The sequence below is a fragment of the Octodon degus genome, unplaced genomic scaffold (genome assembly GCF_000260255.1).
Source record: "Octodon degus isolate 3935 unplaced genomic scaffold, OctDeg1.0 scaffold00040, whole genome shotgun sequence".
NCBI lineage: Eukaryota > Metazoa > Chordata > Mammalia > Rodentia > Octodontidae > Octodon > Octodon degus.
This window is the reverse complement of record NW_004524616.1, coordinates 2,774,501-2,798,531: the sequence shown is the minus strand read 5'-3', so window position 1 is coordinate 2,798,531 and position 24,031 is coordinate 2,774,501. Positions and strand designations below refer to the sequence as shown.

The 24,031-nt window shown below is 41.9% G+C and overlaps 1 protein-coding gene across 2 annotated transcripts in view; it reads left to right on the top strand.

Moving 5' to 3' along the window:
• The first annotated feature begins 1,948 nt into the window (after nucleotides 1-1,948).
• The window catches only part of Dpysl3 (dihydropyrimidinase like 3), a 124,713-nt gene continuing 102,630 nt past the window's right edge, over nucleotides 1,949-24,031 (top strand). Inside the window, exon 1 of one of the 2 annotated variants that reach the window (XM_004631259.2) lies at nucleotides 1,949-2,651. In XM_004631259.2, coding sequence (XP_004631316.1) covers nucleotides 2,271-2,651 — 381 coding nt within the window. In that variant the 5' untranslated portion in view covers nucleotides 1,949-2,270. Of the gene's footprint in view, nucleotides 2,652-17,656; nucleotides 17,690-24,031 lie in introns of those variants that run through there. The other variant, XM_023715295.1, reaches the window with a different exon arrangement.

Sequence of the window (24,031 nt, the reverse complement as noted above, 5' to 3'; positions counted from 1 at the left end):
GAATGAGGCAACACAGGTATAATAACAGGGCTCACCTACAACTACCAAATCTCATATGTACGCCTACACACCAACACACATGACCATGGAGAAGCGTGCATCTGTAGTCACAATACACTCTCTTTCAAAAGAAAGCCTAGAGTCTGCATATATTTTGCTTCAGGTTATGACTCAGTCAAAAGTTGGGCATTTACTTAGAAACTCTGCACCTTGTCTACCCCCCTAAAAAGAAATAGTAATAACGATAGTGTCTGACCTGCAGGGTTACGAAGATTGATAAAGATACCGCGCGGCATCTGGCACTGATAAAGTTTCATTATGTACTAGCTAACTACCTTCTTTTCCTCATAGCTCTGGGATTACCTGTCCTGATCTTTTTGTCTGTTTGCCCCACTGGAGCTAGGCTCCTAATGGGAGAGGACCTGCACCAGTGTTGGGCACAAGGCAAGGATTGCTGTAAAAAGAACTTTAAAGCAAATTAGTGACTGTAAAATAATTTAATAGCACTGGGAAAAAAATGAAGGAGATACCCTACATGAACAAAAATCAGGGAAGTTTTAATACCACTTTCTCACAAGAAACTCTGTCTTCCTGTGTTAAAAAGGAGCAGCTGCCCAGAGAGAATCAGCTGAAGAAACCACAACTACTTTTGGTAGAGCATAGGCAGTTTAGTGAATGTCTTTCTCCCCACTGCAGGTTGGTATCACTTGCCAGTGCACCTGTCTTTGTTTTGAGTTCAGGCCAACTTCCACTCCCCAAACTTTTGTGGCTGTCAAAGGCCTGCCCCTGAGATTCCACAGTGTCACAGTTCCCAATGTCCTTGTTCTATTTCAAAACTGGAGTGCAGAGTTTCATTTCATCAAATGCAGTGCAGATGCCTTCAGAGACTGAGCCTGTATGTACGGAGGAGCCCACCACACACTTCCAGTCATTACATGATTAATACTGGAAGTAATTACGATAGTCCTGGCATACAGCAACCACCCTACAAATGGTTGTTATCATCCATTCATTCAATAGGTTGTACTCAGGATCATTTATGTGCCTGTCGGTGTGCTACGGTATGAGATAGAAAGGAACTAAACAAAGCAGATTTCTTTTCATGAAGATTAGAAGTTTGGGGTCAATGGATGGAGTTTAGAAAATAAGCAAGGATCAGCACACCGAGCAGAACAGGTCGTCTTAAGGGGTGGATATAGATCGTATTTTTGGTGGGTCTAGGCCTCAGCTACCTTGTTTAACACCGCTGTTGTAGTATTTTCTTAAATTTTAAAATGTGTTTTATTAAGACACAATTTAGGTACCATACTCATTGTAGAATTTACTGTCTTTTAGTGTACTCAGTTATGCAACCATCTCTGCTAATTTTAGAACATTTTTATCACCACAACACTCCCACCCCACCCCCAAAGCCCCATACTTCTTAGGTTGAGCAAAAATCAAAATATAAAATGGCATATATAAAGAACAAACATGTTAATATGAGTCGATGATAGGCTTTTGCTATTGTCAGTGAGGTTAGGATGTCTCCCCTGTGTGTGTGTGTGTGTGTGTGTGTGTGTGTGTGTGTGTGTGTGTGTAATGTGTAACTCAATTCAGAAATGTATATATGTGGAAGTACAGGTTTGTGAGATAGACCCTGGGTGAAGTGATAATTCGAAGGTCAGGCTGAGGCACTCTGGAGTTACGCACCTGGCTTTGAGTCTGTGGGAAGTAACTTGTTTGTGTTCGTCGTGAATTGTGACCCTGTCTGTTTAGTTTGGGGTCTACTGATTTTTGTGCATGGGAGACTCAGAGACTTGAGTTTGAGAGGCCCACTAAGGAGTCCGCGTGTGTAGACCGGAGTAGGTGTACACGCGTGAGTCGAGTTTCCGAGGGTGAACATTTGCGAGCCATTGGGACTGCTTCTAAGTGGAAACAAGTTGGGAGCGGGCAGGCGGCTGGGTGGCGCGGCGAAAGAGTGCGCGCCAAGTCCGCGCTGTGTTTGTGATGCACACCGGCGCCACCGCAGCCCCGGAGGCCGCCCCAGGGTTGGGGGTGCCCGAGGAGGTGCGGCCGGCGGGGAGAGAGCTCGGGGCCCCGCGCCGCCGCGCGCTCGCGGGCTGCTGGCTCGCAGGGGACAGACAGGAACCGGAGCAGTACTGCCGCCTCTGGCGCGAGCGCTCAGCGCCTCCTCCCGCCCCAGCCACTGTGGCTCGGCGCGCGCGGCCGGCGGCTGCCCTTTCCGCCTCCGGGGAAGCAGACTCACGGGCCTCTGTGGGGCTTGCACCATGGCTTCGGGCCGGAGGGGCTGGGACAGTTCCCACGAGGACGATCTGCCCGTGTACCTGGCCAGGCCGGGCACCACCGACCAGGTCCCGAGGCAGAAGTACGGCGGCATGTTCTGCAACGTGGAGGGCGCCTTCGAGAGCAAGACGCTGGATTTCGATGCCCTGAGCGTGGGGCAGCGGGGCGCCAAGACCCCCAGGAGCAGCCAGGGCAGCACCCGCGCCACGGGGAGCCGGTCTGGAGAGGAGAGGGACTCCCCGCGCAAGGGCCAAGGCCGGCAGGACAGCGGGGAGCCCGCGGCGGCGTCGCCCGCGCCAGCCGGGGTGGAGATCCGGAGCGCCACCGGCAAAGAGGTGCTGCAGAACCTCGGTCCCAAGGACAAGGTAAGGGGGCCCAGGTCTGTTCTAGGACTGTTCCAGTCCCCTGTCCCAGTCTGGCCCGCTAGGTTTGGGGGCACAACTTTCTCTAGCTCACTTTGCAAGAGGATGGGGGACTAGAGTGGAGGAAAAAGGCATCCTCTTCTGAGTGTAGGACGACCTCCTAGCCCTGTCCCCGGATTCGCACGTGTCCCCCACTGCAGCATCTTTGTGTCCATGCTGTAAGGGCCCCAGGCCCCCTGCTTCCTGGGCTCCCCTGCTGCCCCACCGTGGGCTATTCGTTCTGGGTGGGTGTGTCAGCCTGGCCACCCTGGGAAGCCTTAGTGATTTCCTGACTCTCTCTCCATCTGAGAACCAACAGCACAGTTGTCTCGGCCTTCTCTGGCCCTGGATTCAATCTCAGCCCGGGTCACTGGGGCAGAGGGCACACTGATGGTAGGAAAACGGGGTCATCTCCATAGTACCCTGATAAAAGTACAGGATAAGCGTCTCCCCTCTCTCTTCAAACATCAGCTCTGCTCCTGAAACTTTCGAGTGTGGAGACGCTAGACTAAACACCCCAATCTCTATGCCTTGCTCTGTCCTAGCTCAGTTCACATCTGTGTTTGTAAGAGTGTGTTTGGGTACAAGTCCTGGTGTCACCGGGATCCAGCTGTCTCTGCAATAATATTATTATATAGTTTTTAAAAATAGAGCAGGGTATTAAGGGTGCACATTAAACTCGCACGAGCTGCAAAACTCTGGCTGCTGTTCTTGAGCTAAAGCATTTTAGAGAGCCTCATGCCACGCTGAACTGGTGGAGGAAGAGATGGCATGGAAATCCAGCTTTTTCTGATTCATGTGTTTATTCTTTTTCATATACCATCAGAGCCGGAGTTGATAAATTCAGTCTGGGCAAGGCTGTAGGATTCCAAGTTCAAACTGATGCTTTTGAGTTGGGGAACAATAGTAATCAGATGCCCTCACCCTGGCCTAGTAATGGCTGCGAGTCCATCTGCATATATTACTCTGCACTAATACCATGGTGAATAATAACCTGAAATGGAAATGTTGAACAATCACAGTTAATGCTTACCCAGGTCTTAGTTGTTTTTCCACTGAAAAGCAATGAGCTAGTGAAAGGACAGCAAATCTCCCTTGTTTGATTTTGAAAAGTTAAAAAAACAAACTTTCAACTCCGGCTACCACCGGGAAAGCAAGAACTGAAGCTAGCACTGTATAAAGGTGCTATTTGTGAAATAATGTCGGTATCCCTTGGAATCACTCATGTAATTTGGGATTTTCACTTTCTCAGTTCCTCGTGGTATTCCTCTAGGATGTCTACGCCCTGCCCAATTGCCCTTTTAGGGAAAACTTCTGCTATCTTGGAAAAGCTTTGGTGGATTTCTGAGCTATTGTATAGCCCTGTATAAAAAAGCTACTGCTTTTCTTCAGCTCTGACTTGATCAGTACTGAAGTGCTCTCTTCCTGGCTCTAAAGGGTGGGGAAAGTGATGGAAAAGGTCAGTAACAATTGCTGTGAGTCAATGTATTCCCTGTGCTGGAACACCCCTGATGTAAGCTGGATAATATGCTTGGTGTGCAAGATTGAAGAACAGTAACTAGAGAAAGGAAAAAAATGTTCCTCCTTGAAACCCAGCAATTCTCCATCTCCCTCCCTTTCCTAAACCCTATACTTTTGGCTCCTAATTGAAAAATAATAATACGACTTAAGCATCAGCAGGATTTCTAGTGCTACATGGTTATTTGTAAGTTGGGGCTTGCTGTTGGCTGCATCCAGGCCATGCTATTATCTTTCATTTGGTTGAATCACACTGTTTAAAAAAATCTATTGAGCTTATCTAGTCTACTGTAATTAATGGCTGTTTCTATGGGGCTAAAGGTTGTATGTTTGTATTTATCCTTGTGGCTGGAATACCTGATACATTGGAGGTTTCAATATGTGTTGGATACCTCAGACTGTCTTCATGAAGCAAGTTTTGCCTTTGCTTAACCATTGCCATTGTTGGGGAGTTCACTATCTCATCAAACAACTTTCAGGCAACTTTCCTTTAAAAATAAACTAAGTCTAAATCTGCCTGCTTCTACAATTTGCTGTTGCGTCTGCTTAAAAAGTTAGAGTGGTGCCGCAGTAACAAGCATCCCTAAATGTCAGTAACTTTGAGCAAACAGTAACAGTTTATTTCTTGCTCCTACAACTTTCCACCAAGGATCTGTTCGTCATTGTCCCTTAGAGAACTAAATTGGTGGAGACTCCAGCTCTGCACATCTGTGGTGAGAAGAGCATGTGGAAAGTTGTGTTCTCTTTCTAAAGTGATGAAGATTATATAAGCTCACATTTCATTGGCCAAGAAAATTATGTGTGCCCATAGCCAGCTGCAGAAGAGGTGGGGGAGGGCCACCTCATCATGATTTTGGAGGGCTAGAAATATCTGACAGATCGCTCTCATTTCTCTCCCAGCTCTGGAGGTGGACCACTGGGGAGAAAAGCTGGCTCTGGGTTACCTGAGTGTAGACTTGTAACTTAGTTCCCATGTGCCTCAGTCCTCTCAGATGCAAAATAAGAACCGTGTCTACTTTGAAAACCACAAGTACTCAAGACATAAAGATTACTGTTCCTTTAGCTGCCATGTTTACTGACCTTTATGTGTTGGACAGTTTTCCCATTCTCACTAAATTTCTACATTAGCTTTAGTTTTCCCAGCTTCTTCACCTCTCTTGCACGGGACTGAGTATCTGTGATGTTTAAATCACTCACTGTTTTACTTTGCAGATGAGGGGACTGAAGAACAAGGGAGCTGAAATGAGCACTTCACCACATTAGCTTCCTTTCCAGGCTGTCCTGTCTATTCTGAAAACACAGTGTATAGAACTTAACATGGTGCTCCAGGTAGAATGGGGTGGCAGCAAAGTACATTAGGCTGCTTAGTTTTGTGGATTAGGAGACAGCACATGCTTGTGTTATGCAGGATTATACCTGATAATTAAGTATCTGTGTCCTACTATTGCTTTTGTAGTAAGCTCCCTGTCATTCACACTTTCAGAAAATGTTTATATAAATTGGTGTTAAGCCAGGATGACTCCATTATATGCAGCTACAAGTGAATTTATAAGAAAAACAAAATTTAAAAAAACCTCTTAATTATAGAATTTTACTTTTCAGCCCTCTTTATTCATCACTGTCTTAGCTCATCTTTCTATTCTACTGTGCTTTTGAATCTTAGTTCTGTGATACAGTGGTCCTGTCCCCAGTCTTGAGCCACCTACAGAACTGATAGAAACTTGATAGAAACTAACAATTTATGAACACTTTCTCGAATTGACACACTCAGTCCCACCTCACATGGGCAGTAACTATGGGGATCTAGAAAATAATAAATTCTGATTCTGGTGTCTGTTGCTCTGTGCATACTGGGAGACTGTTTCATTATTTCAGTTCAACCAGTCTCACCATGGTGTTAGCTCCTACCATGTTAATGTGTTGCAGGATAAGGACAGACCTTCCTTCCCCCCCACCACCAAGTCTTGAAACCTTACTCCATCTTGCCACCATCCTGTCCATCAGGAGCGCTAGGAGACCAGCTGCAGCACCTGTAGCACAGTGCCACAAAACAGATCCTGCAAATTGGTCACAAAGCTATCAAAAGAAACTTTTTTTAAAAAAGTAAACATATCTCAGTAAAATCAAAATAAACTTTATATGTGATATAGTTAAGTAAATTATTTTATTAAAAACACTGTGAAAGGGTTAAGTAGCACAACTGTTTGGTAAAATAAAATGTCTCCAAGCTATACTCTGAATGCCCTGTTCCAGGTTTAATGCACCCCTAGGAGCTAATCCTATAGTTCTGGATCTACCCGCAAACATGTTTTTAAGTAATGAATTCAGATTTTTTCATGATAGGCATTGGTTTTACTAAAGTTTGCCACAATTGGCTCATGTAGCATTTTGTTTATGATTTTTGAAGTACACAGAAGCAATTCTAAGCAAAAAGTACTTATCATCATTTCACAGGAGGCTTTTTGAAGCATAGTCAGTTTTCCTAGCATCAAAAACTGTATTAATGGGAGAAGAATGACACATGATTTTCCAAGAGCCAAATGGTCATGCCAGTGTGTTGGCATGTACAATGGCAACCGGTGGGGCATCCTAGTTCCCTGCTGCTCCCGTGGTCCACTTGGGTTTCCTTTGTGAAGTCAGAGGGGCTCTAAGTACGTAGAGAGGGAGACTATGAAACAAATAGATGTGGCTCTTACTGTTTTATTATTTTCTATTTGTCTTTTTTGCCCTGGGGTAAAAGTTTGCAAGATGCTTCTAAGAAATTGCCTGTACAATGGAAAACTGCTGAAAATAGCCTTGTAGATTTACAAAGGGCTTCATAGCAATCAGATCCACATCCTGCAGTGTGAATGAGTTTTACAAGGCTGCGCTGACAAAGGAAAGTTTGTATGTTTTGTTGTTGGTTAAGGAAAAAAAAAAATTTTTTTTTTTTTTTTTGGCTTACCTGGCTCACAGGCCATAGTTGAGATGGAAGGGTATTTCTTTACCCAAATTTGGCAGTGTTAAAATCCTTTCAAAACTTTGGTTTAGTTTGACAGTAAGCATTTGAGGAACATAAAAACGAGCCTTCTAAATAATGCTGCGATTGGCAGAGCTCCCTCAGAGTAATGGTCCCTGGAGACGGCGTTTTGCTGACGGCTCTTGTAATGTCTATGTCGGCCAGAGTGCTGTCTGTGATGGTTTCTCTCAGGGGCTGCTATATCTGATTCTCTTCATGATTAATCTCCAGTGGGCATTATCCCCGCAGTAATGTCCCTGTGAGATGTGGGTAAAGCTCACTAAGGAAAGGACGTCTGGCTGAGGAGACTGCAGTTGGTAACTGCAGGCTCAGCCTGGCATTTTCTGGAGGAGGCAGAAGGTCTCTTTAAGTGTATAGGCATGTTTGAATTAAGCTTCTAGAAAAGTGGAATGTTAAAATATAACTGCATTCTGCACAGACTCCTATGACGTTCGAAAACCAGATCTACACCATCAAAGGACAATGAGAAGAAGCAGACACAAAAGAAACCTGATACAGGATTACAGTCTCAACTTCTAAACCCAATCTTTACTCTGTTGCCCAGCTTAGGTTAGGCACCTATCTCTCTTCTTGCTGAGCTGTGGTTTCATCCTTTCTAGGAGTAAACTGGACCAATGTATACACTGTATAAACTAAAATGTCAAGTCTAAAATTTTTATAGACTTTTTCATATAAAATTTTTTGATTGTGCTGTACTATCCAAAAAATTGATCGTGGTCCATATTCTATTTATGTAATTATCTATATCTATCTATCTGTATCTATATACCTATATCTATATAGATATAAATAGATATATAAATATAGATATCTCACATGCATATGTGGAAACCACACACACAGAGACTGCATTAATATATTATGACTGCTATAAAATTCAGGTCAAAAAAACATAAGCTAGAATAGACAGTATATAAACTACAAATCCTGATGTTTTCTTTACTTTGTCCTTCTGGCTTGACTTGCTCAATCAACTGGATTAGTGTTTGACAGTGTAACCTCTAGGCCGAAGACGTGAAAGTCAGTTGTTGCGATGTAGCCACTGAGGAAGTCACTGTCCATCTCAGGCTTTAGTGGTGTGTGCCCGTTGACCAAACAGTTTGTAAGAAAAAACTTGAAATTTGTTGAAGTTTGTGTGGAAATTGTAGACCAGCTACGGGTTACTGGGCAGGACACTGTCCCTTTGAATGTTTATGTGATCTTGGCCCAATGGAGCCTGGCTAGCAAGGGTGCACTAGCAGAATGAGGAGTCCCTGAATCTCCTTTTAGTCACTTATTTTAAAAAAATGTATTAAACCCAGCTTGTGTAGTAGCACAATAAAAAATTGGAGAAATAAACATGAATGATACAGGTAGGCAAAAGGAAAATACAAATATAAACTACATTACCTGTTAGTCTTCTAGTAAAAACTGCAGCTAACACAGTGATATATTTTCTTCCCATACTTGTGTGCATGACATGTACAATATTTTTTCCAAAAAAAGGTAGAAAGATGCACTATTTCTACGGAAAATTGTTCTTTTTGCTACTTACAATTTTTTTGCCAATAGATTACCACACTGTAATGATTATTGTTGCTTTATAGTAAGTCTTGTAATCGGGAGCATCAGTCCTGACTTGGTCCTGGCTATGTTGTGTTAGCCCTTCTGGATGTTTTGCCTTTACATGTAACCCTTAGAACCAATTTGCTGGGGCTGGTGAGATGGCTCAGTGGCCTAAAGCACCTATTTAGATTAGAACAAGCTTAGCAAACCACAGGGACCACGGTTCAATCCCCCAGCACCACATGCCAGCCAGCCCCGCCCCCTGGTGGGCTGAGCTGGCCACACACACACACACACACACACACACATAAATAAATAAAATAAAAAATTAAAAATTAAAAAAAAAAACTCTATAAAAAAAAAAGAACCAATTTGCCAATATCCACAAAGTTCTTCGCTAAGATTTTGGTAAGAATTGCATTGAATCAGGACATCAAGTTGGGAAGAACCAATCTCTTGGCAACACTGCATCTTCTGTCAACATATATACATTAGTTTCCCTTTAATTTCTTTCATCAGAATTTTTAGATTTCCTTTTGTAGCTCGTGTGTACATTTTTTTAGATTTGTATGTGTTTCATTTTGGGGGTATTATTGTGAGTGATATTGCATTTTAATTTCAGGTTCATTTTGTTCACTGCTGGTATGTAAGAAAGCAGTTCAGTCTTCTGTATCAACCTACTGTTCCACAGCCTCATTGAATCGCTTACTAGCTCCAGGAGGATTCACTTTTTTTGGTCATTTCCTTTAGATTTTCCACATACATGGTCGTGTCATTTGTGAACAAAGCTGCTTTTATTTCTTTCCCATCTATAGATCTGTCCCTGTCTAGTTGCATTAGGGAGGACTTTCAGTCTCATGATTACGAGCAGTGTTGAGAAGGGGACATCTTTGCCTCATTCCTGACTTTGGCAGGAAGATTTTAAGTTTCTCACCATTAAGTCTGATGTTAGAGTTTGGATTGTTAGATGTATTTTTAATTAATGAGCCTGTCCCACCTTATTACTAATGTACTAAGTTGTAATTATGAATGGGTGGTGGGTATGTCAGATGCTTTCTTAACTTCTAATGATATGACCATGTGATTTTCTTCTTTTGCCTATTGATATCTATTATATTAATTGATTTTCAAACATGATTAGCCTTGCAAACCTGGGATCAGTCCCACTTGGTTATGGTGTGTAGCTCTTAAATATTTTTGGATCCAACTGGCTAATATTTTATTGATATTATTTTATCATTGTTCATGAGAAATATTTGTGTGTAATTTGCTTGTCTTAAAATGTCTATGTCTGGTTTTAGTATTGTGATAATGCTGTTCCTATAAATTCTGAGTCATAAATGTGGTAACTTCCTCTATTTCTGGAGGAAGTTATAGGGAATTCTTATATTTCTTCTTAAATGTTTGGTAGCATTCATGTGAACCTATCTAGATTTGGTGCTTTCTGTTTTGGAAGGTTAATTATTGATTTAATTTACTTACTAGAGGTTGGACTCATAGTGATTGCTCCTGTGTTCAGCCTCCCAAGTGCTGGGAGTGCAGGCACTTGCCACCACGCCCAGTCTCATTAGCCATCTCAGCGTGTCCCAAGGGTGGGGCCAGCAGGGCACTCCGGGGATCAAACCCTGGTCCCTGTGTCTTCCTAAGCAGATTTTCTGTTTCTTATGAGTTTAGTAAAGTATACCTTTCAAAGAATGGGTCCGTTTCATTTGGGTTGTCAAATTTATAAACATGGAATTGTTGGAAACTTTCTTTTAGTATTCTTTTAATATTCATGGAATCAGTAATGTCACTCCTTTCTGTTTCTGATACTAGGGATATGTGGTTTCCCCCTTTTCTTTTTAAATTTTTTTGGTTGTCCATTGAAGAATTACACTTGCATATATTTGTGAAGTATAAAGTAATGTTATGATTTATGAATACAATAAAAATTAAGCAAAGCCAGTTAAAATAGAGATTCCTTCAACTTTTAGCACCATTTGCTAAAAGGACTACCATTGTGAACAAAGCTGGTTTCATTTCTTTCTCATCTATATATCTATCCCTGTCTAATTGTGTAGATAATTTTTGGCATTTATTATCTTTCTTTCTTAGTCTGCCTAGAAGCTCATCATTTTATTGATCTTTTCAAAGAATCAGTTTCTGGATTTGTTGATCTCTTTTACTAATTTCTTGTTTTCAATTTCACGGATTTTTTTTTTCTTTTCCTTTTTCCTTTCTTCAAATTTCTTTGAACCCAGAACATTTGCACTAAGCTACCTCTCCAGTTCTTATTCATATTTATTTTTATTTTCCGTTAGCTCTTCTTGAGTTGCCAAATTGTTCTGGCTGCTCTTGAACTTCCCATTGTCCTGCCTCAGCTCCCAAGAGTGCTGGGATTACAGGAATGTGCCACCATGCTAATTAATTTCATTGATTTCTGTCCTATTTTTTAATTGTTAGAAAAGGGATTTATTCATTTACTTATTATATTATTTAAGAAATTAAAAATTTTCTTTTCTTCTGGTTTCTTTTGATTTAGTTTGCTTTTTTTCTAATATTCAAGGGAGGTAACTTAAATTTTGCATATTTCTTTTGTACTAATATACACATTCAATATATAAATTTATAACATTTCCTTTAGATACTACTTTAACTATATTAAGAGATTTTGGTAAGTTGTATTTTTATTCTCATTTAGTCCAAAATTCATTTCTTCTTGGACTCGTGTGACCTAGAATTGTATTATTTAATTGCGAAGTATTTTAGAATTTTCCAGATTTGTTTCTGTTACTGATTTTTTGTTTTATTACATTGTGGACTAATACAGATGTTGTATATGGCTGCTGTGGCTTCTCTTCTAAATATTATGTTAGGATGTGGTATTTTGTTTGTTGTTTTTGATATTTTTTTTCAGAACCTGGAACTGAACTCAAGCCCTTGAGCTTGCCAGACAAGCACTTATTCTACTGAGCCATCTCCGCAGCCCCTGTTGTTTTTGATTTTGAGACAGAGACTCACTATGTAGTGCAGGCTGTCCTTGAACTCATCTATGTATCCCAGGCTGGCCTAGAACTCATGGCGATCCTCCTGGCTCAGCCTCCCCAGTACTGGGGTCACAGGCACGCGCCACCAAGCCCAGCCAGGACGTGTTTTATGGCTCAGAATGTGGTGTTTCTTGGCAGATGTTCCATATCAGTCTCAAGAAAATGCACAATCTCTGCTGCTGGATGGAGCAGGCTGTAGACATCCATTATGTCCAGTTGACCAACAGTGCTGTTTGACTCAACTGAGCCCTTATTTATTTTCGACCTGCAGGCTCCCTCCATTTCTTATAGAAGTGTGTGAGAATTACCACCTGTCAGGGTGAACTCAGCTGTTTCTCTTTGCAATCCCATTAGGTTTTGCCTTTTGTTTTTTGATGCTCAAAATCAGATTGTTCAGTACATAAACACTGCTGACTGTTTTATCTTAGAGTGTCATTATCATTTCATAAACACTTTAAATGTGATAACTTTCCTTCCTTTATCTGTTCTTTCTGAGGTGAAAATAGCTCCCTCTGCTTTCTTTTGAAAAGTGTTAACATCTTCCTTTATTCCTTAATGTATGGAAATTTTTTAAATCAGTTTCGTGTGGCCAGCATAGTTGGGTCTCACTGTTTGTTTTTCACTGATTATTTTTGCCTTTTAATTTGTAAGTTTAGATTACTGAAAATTAAGGGGTTTTTCTTTTGTTCTGTTTTGCTTTCTTTGAGGCAGGGTCTTTTTCCTGTATTGGGAATCCAACTCAGGACCTTGTGGTTGTCAGGCAGCTTGTGCCACTGAGCTATTTCTCCGGCCCCAGACAGGGTCTTAATCAAGACAGGGCTTTCCCTGACTGCGTAGCCCTCAAACTTGTGGTGCTCTTCCTGGTGTGGCCTTGGATTACAGGGGTATGCCATCACATTGGGCTTAAGGTGATTATTGTGTTGGATTCTTGTCTACCACATATGTCAATGATTTCTATTTGTCACTGTGCCTCTTGGTTATTTTTATTTTGGGCTTCCATCCTTCATCTTTCTTTCTTGATTTTAATTTAGCATTTTGCATGATTCCAATTCTTTTCCTTCCTAAGTATAATCATTATGTTCTACTTTTACTTTTTCAGTGGTTGCTCCAAGGTTTCAATATAAATTTATAGCTAATCCAAGTCTACTTTCAAATGACACTATTCTGCTTCACAAGCACAATAATAACAAAATAGTCTTAATTTCTGCCTCCTATCTGTTGTGATGCTACCTGCATTCACTGCAGTTACACATAACCACACATATGTATAAATAAAAATATTTATTTTACCTTCATTTATTCATTCACCAATTCTTTATCTTCTTCAAAGATTTAGTATATCTGAGTTTCTCTTATCATTTTTCTTCACTCTGAAAATTTTTTTAACATCTCTCTCAGAGCTGGTTTACTGGAAATAAATTCCCTCAGATTTTGTTGCTAGCAAAAGCCTTTCTTTTTATGTATTTACTACAGGATCTACAGGATCTCACTACACAGATCAGACTCATAGTAATTCTCCTGTTTTCAGCCTCCCACATGCTGGGATTACAGGTGTGTGCACCACCATGCCCAGCCTCAATCTCAGTCTCAGTGCACCCCAGAGGCAGGGCCAGCATGGCACACAGGGGATAGAACCCCAGGCAAAAGCCTTTTTATCAACTCACTTTTTAAGGATAATTTGACAGAGAAGAAGTGTAGGTTATTCGCCCCCCCATAATTAATTTAAATAAATATTGCATTCTACCTTCTTCTGATTTCTGTAGAGAACTCTACTACCATTCTTACGTTTGCTTGTCTGTAGGTAAGGATCCCCCTCTGGCTTCTTTCAAGGTTTTCTTTTTTATCTTTGGATTTCTGAAGTTCAATATGCACAAGTATAGATTGAGTGGGGAGTTGGGGGGCATTTATCTGCCCAATGGTCTCTGAACTTACTGGATCTGTTTTATATCTGACATTAATTTTAGGAAAATTTCAGTTATTGCTTCAAATACTGTGTCTCTTACCCACTTTTTTCTTTCGGTATTTCCAATATGCATGTATAATGCCATTAGTACTAGTGCCATAGTTCTTGGCTTTTCAGTGGGGGAAATTTCTTTTATATCCTCTAGCTGAGACCTTTTTCTCCCAGCCATACCTCATCTACCAAGGGCCTTACTAAAAGCGTTCATTACTTCTGTTGCAACATCTTTGATTTTCAATACTTTTTTTTGATTGATGTTTAGATTTTCCAATTGTCTCTTTAGTTTAGCTTTTAGCATATTAATCATAATGTTTGAAAGTTTCTGTTCTGGTAACTCCAACATTCCTGTCTTATCTAATTCTGATTCTATTGCTTTTTCAGTCTTTTTGTACTGTGTATTGTGCCTGTTAGTATGCCTTGTAATTTTTGTTGAATGCTCGATATGATGTGCTTGGTAGAAGGAATGCTGTAATGTACTTGGAATTTGTGGAGAAATTATCCTATAGCCCTATGCTTTGTTCTCAGTCATTTGTTTAGTCTATCTTCTTGAACTGTGAACTTCACCAGTGCCCCCCATTTTTTACCCTTCGTTGTACGGAATAGGATGACTGTAAGACGCCTGGCATTGTAACTTCCTTTCCCAATCCCAGGAAGAGAGAGCTGGCTTGTGTTGGGGATTTCTCTGTCCCCCAGTAGGGTAGGCTCTGGTACAGTTATTTTTCTAGAGAGCAGGCCTATTCCTATCAATAAAATGCTGTGATATATTTCAATACGCTTCCTTTTTCCTCTCCCTGCCAGACATGAGAAAGGATTTTTTTCCTCCAATTTTTACCTGGTAGAACGCTTAGAGATAAAACTCAAACAATTCTCAAAAGCCTCCTAAAACTGGGTATCCATTTTTTTTTTAACTCTTAGCATTATGCCTGTTCAACCTTCCATTCCCTTCCCAGCACTGGCTCTGGGGGAGGTTTCTGCTTATGAGTCTGGGCTTGGGAATGTGTGCTTCTCTGTGTCTGTGTATCTGTCTCTTCAGTTTTGGGGAAAACAGCTTGCCCTGTGGCCTCATTTTTCTACAGCTTTAAGAAGAATTGTTGATTTTTTATTGTGTCCAGCTTTCTTTTTGTGTGGAAGGGGAAAAAAAGGAATGATGATTTATAACCTCCTGGTGTGCTGGACCAGAAACTCTGTGTGATTTACTTGAAGCTTAAATTATGGAGACATCTTCACAGAACTTCAAAGACCTTCTAGAGCCTAATTTGCCATGTGTTCCTCCATGGTGATATGCCACATATTTAATTCTAATTCTCTTTAATTGGACATTTATGTTTTTAGTTTTGATTTTTTTAATATTTACTTTCTCTTGTTTTGCTCTCATACACAAGAGGTTGGTAAATCTTCTAGATAAATCTTTGTGCACATCCACACATTGTTTACCATCTGTCAGTTAAAAGTCCTATGATGGTTCTGCGTGGTCTCTGTCTATGTCTCTGTCTCTCTGCCTCCCTCTGTCTGCCTGTCTGTCTGTCTGTCTCTCGCTCTCTCTCTCCCTTCCCCCTTTTTTCTGGTGCTAGGAAATGAACCCAGGGCCTCACCACTGCTAAACATATGCTCTGCCTCTGAACTACACCCATCCTTTCAGACCATTTTATGCTGTAGAGATGCTGAGTGTGGGATGGATGCTTCCAACTTCAGATTTCAGGGGCAGGACTCCAGGGCACGTAAAGCCACTGAGTCTTTTGTGTAAATTCTGTTAAGAGAGAGGTATGCTGACTGTGGAGGAGGTAACAGTAGGCTTGGAGCCAGGTAATTGGATTAAATAAAAGACGAAGAGAAAGAATTTCACATCTTAACTGGAGACAAAAACATAAGGAAGAAAGCTGAAGTTGTAAGAGGAACTCAAAGATCTGAATTTCTCTTAGCCAATATAGTACCTTCCCTCATCTTTAGAATTTTACTTTTCTCTGAATTTGGGGACATGAATATGAGGTTCAGGAAATGTGTTCTGATGACTCATTCCATTTATAGAAGACAATCATGTCTCTGATCCCCATGAGAACTGTACAAAATTGACAATAATTTCCCCATAATATAGACAAGAAGCAGGGTGTTGGAAAAGTGACTTGAATTCCTGGAATCATATAGCAAAAATGGACACAGTCAACACTTAATCCCGAGGACTGTCGGTTGCTCTCTGTGAGCCACTGCTGTTCCCATCCGGCATGGTGACAGCTAAGCACAAGAGCTGAAGGGGATCCAGCAGCTTATACTGGTTTGACTAAAAGGATTTTCCAAAATAAAGTGTCTAGCAGCAGGAATTGTTAGACAATGGGACCATAGGGTGTTTACTAGATCAAAATAGAAAAATAAATTTGTCAAGCCTAAAAGTGAACACAGTAGCTAAAGCAGAAAGCCTCAGAAGCTCTGAGGCCTAGGAAAGAAGGCAGGTGACAAATCAAGGGAAGAGAGAAGTGGAGAGCGGCCCAGTTGTCATGATTCACCCCATGTGGGAGGGCAGGTTTATCGCTTTCTGTGGCTGGTGGTGCAGGTGAGCTGAAAGATACACACTGAGGGCAGACAGGATCCAAAGGGTCACGTCAAAAGACACAGGCTTGTAATGCAGGTGCCCGGGCCCCTGGGGTTTGCTCGCCACTATTTGAGTGGTCTCTGTTGAAGGTGGAACCACTTGCTGGGTCTCCAGGAGTCTAAATTACACCTCCAAAGCAAAGATGTAAGGCTTATGTGGGGTTCCCAGTGGGCTAGGGAGGGACCCTATCCTCTGGGGTTTTTTTCTATATCCTGCCACTTAGCACTTTATGGCAATAAATAAAGCCAGTGCAATGGAAAGTTGTGTAATAAATGAATATTGAGTGAGAAGGAAAAAATGCAGTTGATAAATGACCACATCTCATAACTTTGTCACGGAGGGGAGTCTATAGCCAAAGATACAGTTTTCTCCTACGCACCGCCCAGGAAGGTTTAGGAAGCCAGGCTGTCTTCACTTTAGGGAACATTTTAGTGAGATTACAGGGTGGGCAGTGGAGAGTTTGAAAATGGTGTGAGGGATGGAAATGAAAGCAGTTTACCTAGCAGCACATGCTGTCAGCAAAGAGTTTGTAAAATTAATAATGAGATGAGATGCCTCATTTACCTAACATTGTAGTGTGTAAACTCTTGTGTAAAGAGCCAGATAGTAAGTATTTTAGATTTTGTGGGTTATAATGTATTTGTTCCAACTATTCAAGTGTATTTAGCAAAAACACTATAGTGTATCAGTGCATGAGTGTTGATGTGTACTAATAAAGCTTTATTCACAGAAAACAGGTGGTCAGTTGTATTTGGCCTGTAGGTAGATTGCCGGCCTCTCGCATTTTTCTCTTTTCTTTGAAATGTGTGTGTGTGTGTGTGTGTGTGTGTGTTTATATGTGTGCTGGAGAAGCAGAATGAATTGTAGCAATGCTTCAATGAAACGATTTGGAAATTGGAGGGCAAATAATGCAAATAAGTAAGACAGCTTGAAAGGCTTGGAAGCACTTAGTCTGCTTGGAGGAGGAAGTTAAAAATAAATGCATATCTGACGGTGGTGAAAACAATGCAAGGTATTTAGAGACTGGAAGTTCATGAAGTGGAGGCAGGGCTTGTTGACAGGAGAAAAGAGAAAGGACAAGAGGATAACCTGGAAATTACAGTGGGGAAGAAACAAGTAAAGGAAGACTGGGTGATTAGGGAGAAGGTCAGCCTGCAAATAAAGCTTTTCTGGCATGCTAGGCAAAGCACAGATGGGAGGGAAGGAAAACGGCCTGCGGCAGCCAAGAGGAAAGGTGGACTTGGCATTATTAAGTGGATGAGAAGAATGCTGGGCTCATTCACGACCTGGACCTGTGAACAGCTTAATATGTGACATCTACTAAGCCAGACAATGGCTTGTTTAATAAAGGTATGGCTAAGAGCTTCCAGGTGTCAGGCATAGTGGTGCACTGGGGAGACTGAGGCAGGCCAAGAAAGTTTATGCGACAGAGTACAAGGCTAGTCTATAGTAGATAGTGAGGCCTGTCTCGAAAAATTGAACAATGAGAGAAGGAAGGAAGGAAAGGAGAGAGAGAGGGAGGGAGGGAGGGAGGGAGGGAGGGAAAGAAAGAAAGAAAGAAAGAAAGAAAGAAAGAAAGAAAGAAAGAAAGAAAGAAAGAAAGAAAGGAGAGGGCAGGAGGGAGGAAGTCACAGGGAAAGGGTGTACTTTGGAGTATGAGGTGATTACCTGTTGGGAGATGTACATTCATCGTTCTGGAAATCTGTCTTAAGTATAAAGGATTTAGCTAGTCCTAGGCCTATTAGCATTTAATAAGAGCTAGTAGCTCTATAGTTACACTCTCGTTCTCTGATTCTTTCATTCGTCCGTGGACCCAACAAGCACTTACTGTCTTCAGGGAGCACGGGGTATGTGGCAGTCAGAGACATACCAGGTGCTCAAAAAGTGGTATTGAAGAAGTGGTTGTAGCTTGAAAAATAGGTGCCCACAAAGGTGCTGGGGCTCTCACCAGCCGGAAGAGACAAGGCAGGGCTTCAGCATCCCCAAAAGCATTTCTGTCACAAGATTTGGATAATTGTGGCAAGAGACACAGAACATATAATTTTACCTTTCTGACCAGTTTAAAGTACAATATAATGGTTTTGAGTACACTCACAGAATTATACAGTCGTCATAGTTAGTTGCAGAGCTCCTCCTCCACCCCCGAATTAGACCTTGTACCACTGACACTGTCACCCTCATTGGCCCCCTTTGCTCCAGCTTCTGATAGTCATGATCTGCTGTCTCTTGGATTTAGTTTTTCTGGATGTTTCCAGCTTCTTTCAGCTTGTGTAATGTTTTCAAGGCTCATGCATGCTCTTGCAGGTGCCAGCAACATACGCCTTCCGGTGGCGGGATGGTATTCCATCCCACGCATGCATCAGGTATTTTGTTTGTTTGTTTGTTTGTTTGTTTTTGTATTTTTGTAGGGAAGGGTCTACAGGGTCTTCAGGGTCTCACTACTAGATTGGACTCATAGTGATCCACATGTTTACAGCTTCCCAAGAGCTGGGATTACAGGCCCATGCCACATACACCCAGTCTCAATTGCCATCTCAGCACACCCAGGGGTGGGGCCAGCACAGCAGGCTGAGGGAGTGAACCCCAGGCCCCTGGGCCTGATTGCAGGTGCTTTAATCTGCTGAGCTATTTGGCCAACCCAGGCTTTGATTCTCTGCTTATCAACTCGTGGGCATTGCATTGTTTCTTCCTTGGAGGGGCTGGGGAGATGGAGTCCTGAATAGTGTTGTACTAGGCAATTTAAAAACCACTTTCTAAGTATCAATTCACAAGTATCTTTGGAGTAAAGGACTAACACCATACCCTTTTTCAGATGAGGAAAGAAAGATTAGGTCACTTGGCCAAATCACACAATTAGTGGAAGGAAAACAGGAGGGTGAGTCTGAGACCCACATCTTCTGAGCCTGGCCCCCTTCCACACTGCCTCTCTAGCTCAGCTCTGAGTGTGAGGAGGTGGAACCCAGTCCTTGTTCTCTTCAGTGGCTGCTGCAAGTGCATCTACCCTGCATTTGGTGTAAATTAGTTGACCTGAAGGCCAAATAATGCAGAGAAACAGAAGGAAGGACGGATGGCAGTGACGGCTGTTGCCACATTCTGTGATGCTGAGGATCAAACCCTTGTTCTTGTGTGTTTGGGGAAGCACTTCTCTATCCTTAGCCCTTAGTGATTACTTTTAAGGGAGTGTCATGTATATTTTCAAAGTCAATGTATAAACCAAATGAAATATTAACAGTGTCCTGTAAATAAATTATGGCATTTTTATAAGGGAGCTTACCACAGAACCTTGCGAGAAGAACACTGATGTGAAGAACAGTTGTGTTAAAAAATTGCTTCTGGTTTGGTTGGTCCCTTGGCCTCCTGAAAGTGGGCACTGTCAACTCCTCAGAGAGGAAAGCTGAGGTTTCGAGAAGCATCAGCACCTCCGCAAGCTCCACTAGTACGATTCTGACTGCATCTCCAAGCTCACACTGTCGACCATGGCAAAGACGAAATGGAAATGCCACTCAGCCTTCGCAGTGGCGTCCGTCTGAGCAGAAGGATGACAGGAAACTTGTGCTTTCGCGTACAGGGTTCTTCAGCTACATTTTCCACATTCTCTGAAATTCTTTGCATTTGTAACTGGATAAAAGCAATACAGCTTCTCTTAAAAAGAGGAGAAATCAATGCCAAAAGATGAGAGAGAGAGAGAGAGAGAGAGAGAGAGAGAGAGAGAGAGAGAGAGAGAGAGAGATTAGTGATGAATTGTCTCGTGTACTACAAAAAGGCCTCAGAATATGAGCCACAGCAAAAGCAAGGAAAAAAAAAACTGGGTGAGAAGCTCTAAAGGGAGATGCAGTTTTGTGGTTAATTTCTTTACCAGCATTTGGGAACTATTAGTGGATGCTATCCTCTTCTTCTCCCTAAATAAGCATTTCCATATCCTAATTTCTTGCAAAGTTCTTCTGATGATTTGAGAGAACAGTTAACAAACCGTGCAAATCACAAGCAGTTGTAGCCTGGCCTCCAGTGACACTGCAGAGATGTGAGGCATGCAGTTATTTGAGTTATACGCCTTTTTTCTCCAATCCTTATCCAAAATTTTGCTTGGCTCTCTTTCTTGAAAATCATCAGTAAGCTCTTGAAGAGGCTTGATTCTATCTACACTCCAGCCTCCACTAAGCATTTGCGAAATAACTCTCATGTTGTTAATACAAAAGCAATATTTGTTTGTTATGGTTGATAAGGAACAACTTCATGAAAACCAGTCATTGTCTCCAAGGACCCAGGTTGTTGATATTTAATTCCAAACTTCCTTTCAAGTCTCATCTCCTTATTAAATCAGCAATGATGCGGCTCCACAATAGCTGGAATATTGTTTTAATTTCCATAGAAACCGTCTGCTAAGCTGCAAACACAGGACTACACCCGCCCTGCAGGCTGAGGCAGGAAGGCCAGATGGGCTATGCAGGGGAAAAGGCCCTCAATGAGACATAAATCACTCGGTGAAGGGGAGGAAACGACTTTAGGAGAAAAATTTCATTTGGTTCAGTCTTTGCTGCAGGGCAAAATTCCCTGGTGAAGTAGCCAGCACTGCAGGCTCCTTCACAAGGCTGATGTCTTCACTGTGTTATTTGTTGAGACTGTTGCTAACACAGCTGAAGACACAGACTGCTTCCTCTGTGGGCTGCTGATTTCACGGGTCATGACAGACAGACAGACAGACAGACAGACAGACAGACAGACAGACAGACAGACAGGCAGGCAGGGAGGCAGACAGACAGACAACAGACAGAGGTCCTGGTCAGCTTCTGTGTAAAGACAGAGACTGAAAGCCAGGTGTTATGCCCTTCCCAGGCTGTGTTTCCCCTGAGCGTCATGTTGGACCTATCAGGTATTCCAAAGTGGAAATTAGTACTGGTCCTACTGTACAGGCAGGGGCACTGGGCTGCCCTAGCTTCTTCCCTTTCAGATCTCAATTTCATCTTGGCATGTTTAGAGACCTTCCCCAGGCCCTGAGAGCAAGGTGTATTCCAGCAGGCACCTCCGTTTGATAATTACTGTGTTGTATTATGAATATTTGTTGATGTTTCTCACTACTGGGATCCCCTGGGGGACCAAGCCTTTAGCACCTGACTAGCACCCAGGTAGTGCTGCCTCATAGTAGCTCAGTATGTTCTTTATTATAATTTTTATTCACTTTAATGAGAAAAAAAAGATAGAATAGTGATGAAATAATTTCAAAACAGGTTAGTAGGAGGTTTACAATAATAAATACATTGCATAGTATTGTCTTTATAGTAGTCAGAGGACAAGATGCAGATGTGATATCTTTTCTAAACAATATTAGTACAAACTTTTATTCTCAGTGAACTAAGAGAAAGTAGTTGTATATCTATCCTAACTCTTGTGTATACATATAATATACATATACTTTTTTTTCTATCCCCCCCTTTTTTCTCAACAAAACTGTCCTTTACACTTTTGTGAAGTTAGTAACACACGACACTAGGTTGCGTAGCAACTGATGGCAAACCTAACCAGACAGGATGTTCATCTCAAGAGTGAGGTAGCTTGTTTGCTTTAGGCACTGGGCCAAGCCCCACCTTATATATTTGACTGATTTCCTAGCTTCTTGGCTCCTACCATATTCCCCCCACCCCTTTCTTTTCCAGAGGTGGGTGTTTCAGTGCTGTTAGAGAAGCCGTATTTGGAGAAGTCTTTAAAGGACCTCTTTATACTTGAAACTAGTCTAAAGATTGTAGGTACTTGAATTCAGCAAAATAACCCAATATAGTCCAATAGTCCATAATAGTAGTGGGTTATGTGCAGAACTGGCAGTTGTCAGACGTTGTTGACTTGAGCCTTCTACAGCTCAGCATATTAATATGGCATTACTTTTTATACCTCGTGGTTATACTTTTCTGCTGGATGGTTAAGACCAAGTTCAAGGAAGACCTATGTAACTAAAAATGTAACTTTTGTATCTGACAAGGTCAGTCAAATCCCTTCAGGGTTTACCCTGAAACCACATAGAGGAGATCTTTTGTTAGTGTCAGCCAGCTGGATGAGTCACAGCTATTATTTGCCAATTTGCACTCTGTGAAAGCCTGAGATAATTTTTTCTCTCTAGGTGACCCTCTTTTTGGCACATTATACATCATTAATCATAATCTCTTTGATCAGAAAATTTGGGACACCACTGAGTTATAGGATGTCACAGCACAGGTTCTCTTATGTCCAGAAGGCTTTTTTTTTTTTTTTTTTTGACTGGCTCAGGCTGCCTTAAGGGTGTGTCTGGTGTGGCATGTGGTGCTGGGAATCAAACCACCATCCCCTGCACCTGCCTGGGTTTGCCCAAGCAAGTGCTTAAACAACTGAGCTAACCCACAACCCCCCCCACACACACAACTTAGTATATTTTTGAATGAATAAGAAAGTCACAGTAACTTACACAAATTCTGTCCTTTTTACAGTTGCATCCCCGGATGTTAGCAAAGCAGCTGGCATATACAGCATAAATATTTGAATGCCATAGAGAAAGGACGAACAAGCTTATTACCCAGAATATCAACTTCTCTAACTGCAGGCAGTGTTGCTTTGGCTGAGAGGTCATTGTCATGAGTGGCCAGGCCGTTCAGAGCATGTGACTTCATGCAAGTGACTTGATACTGTTTGCTTTCAGTTTTTATTTTATTATTTTTTAAAGATTTATGCATTTGGCACAGGGTCTCACTAAGCAACTCAGACTCATAGTGATCCTCCTGCCTCAGCCTCCCCAGCACTGAGATTATAGCCGTGCGCCACTGTGCCTATTTTCAGTGGCTGGCAAGGCACGGAGCTGGCACAGCATGTGGAACTTTGGATCAAACCTGGGTCCTTGTGCTTGCTGGGCAGGCACTTAGACCACCGAGCTATCTCCCCAGCCGATACTGTTTGCTTTTAGAAACATCTCATTCTACAGTGTCTCTTACATTTAAGGAGGGTCACTCTCAGCCAGGTGTAAAGACATTTGTCTGCAGGGAAGGACAGCCAATGTGAGACATGGTTCTGTTACTGTGTAAACTTGGTCAAATCCTTTTCTTTTTCTGGGTCTTAAATTTCTTCATTTTTCTAAAAGAAAATTTGTAGTTCACTTAAATCTGAGTTTCGCTGGGAGTATCCCTTCACGTTTGCTTTTCACTTCTGTTGTTGCTGCTTTGAGATGGGGATCTCCCTCCTTATATAGAGTTCTCTCAAACTAGTGGGCTCAAGTGATGCTCCTGCCTCAGCCTTCGGAGGGGTGGGACACAGAGGCAAGCCACCATGTTCTTCCTTGCTAGACAACAGTGTCAGTAATACTCCTAATAAACCCAATTACAAAATGGATAAACAATTCCACCTTCCCTTCATGTGTCCCAGCTCTACTCCTTGATAGCTTTGAGGTCCTTGGTAAATACACTTTGGTGTATTTCTAGTTCTGTGTAGTAGAACAGAAAATATTCATGGAACTTGCTGCTCTAAAGTTCAAGAGTTTTGGAGTTACAGATTCTGAGCTGGTCTGAGCCTATCATATGTGCCACCTCTTGGCCAATAGCTATCTGGAGGAATGGGCATAAAGTCAAGATTTCTGATATTTGAGCCCAGAACCACCACTTCTCCAAAGGTTATTACCATAAACAAATTATTTCTGTTCTGTGAGCCAGCTCCTTCACCTATAAATCAGGGAAAGCATTC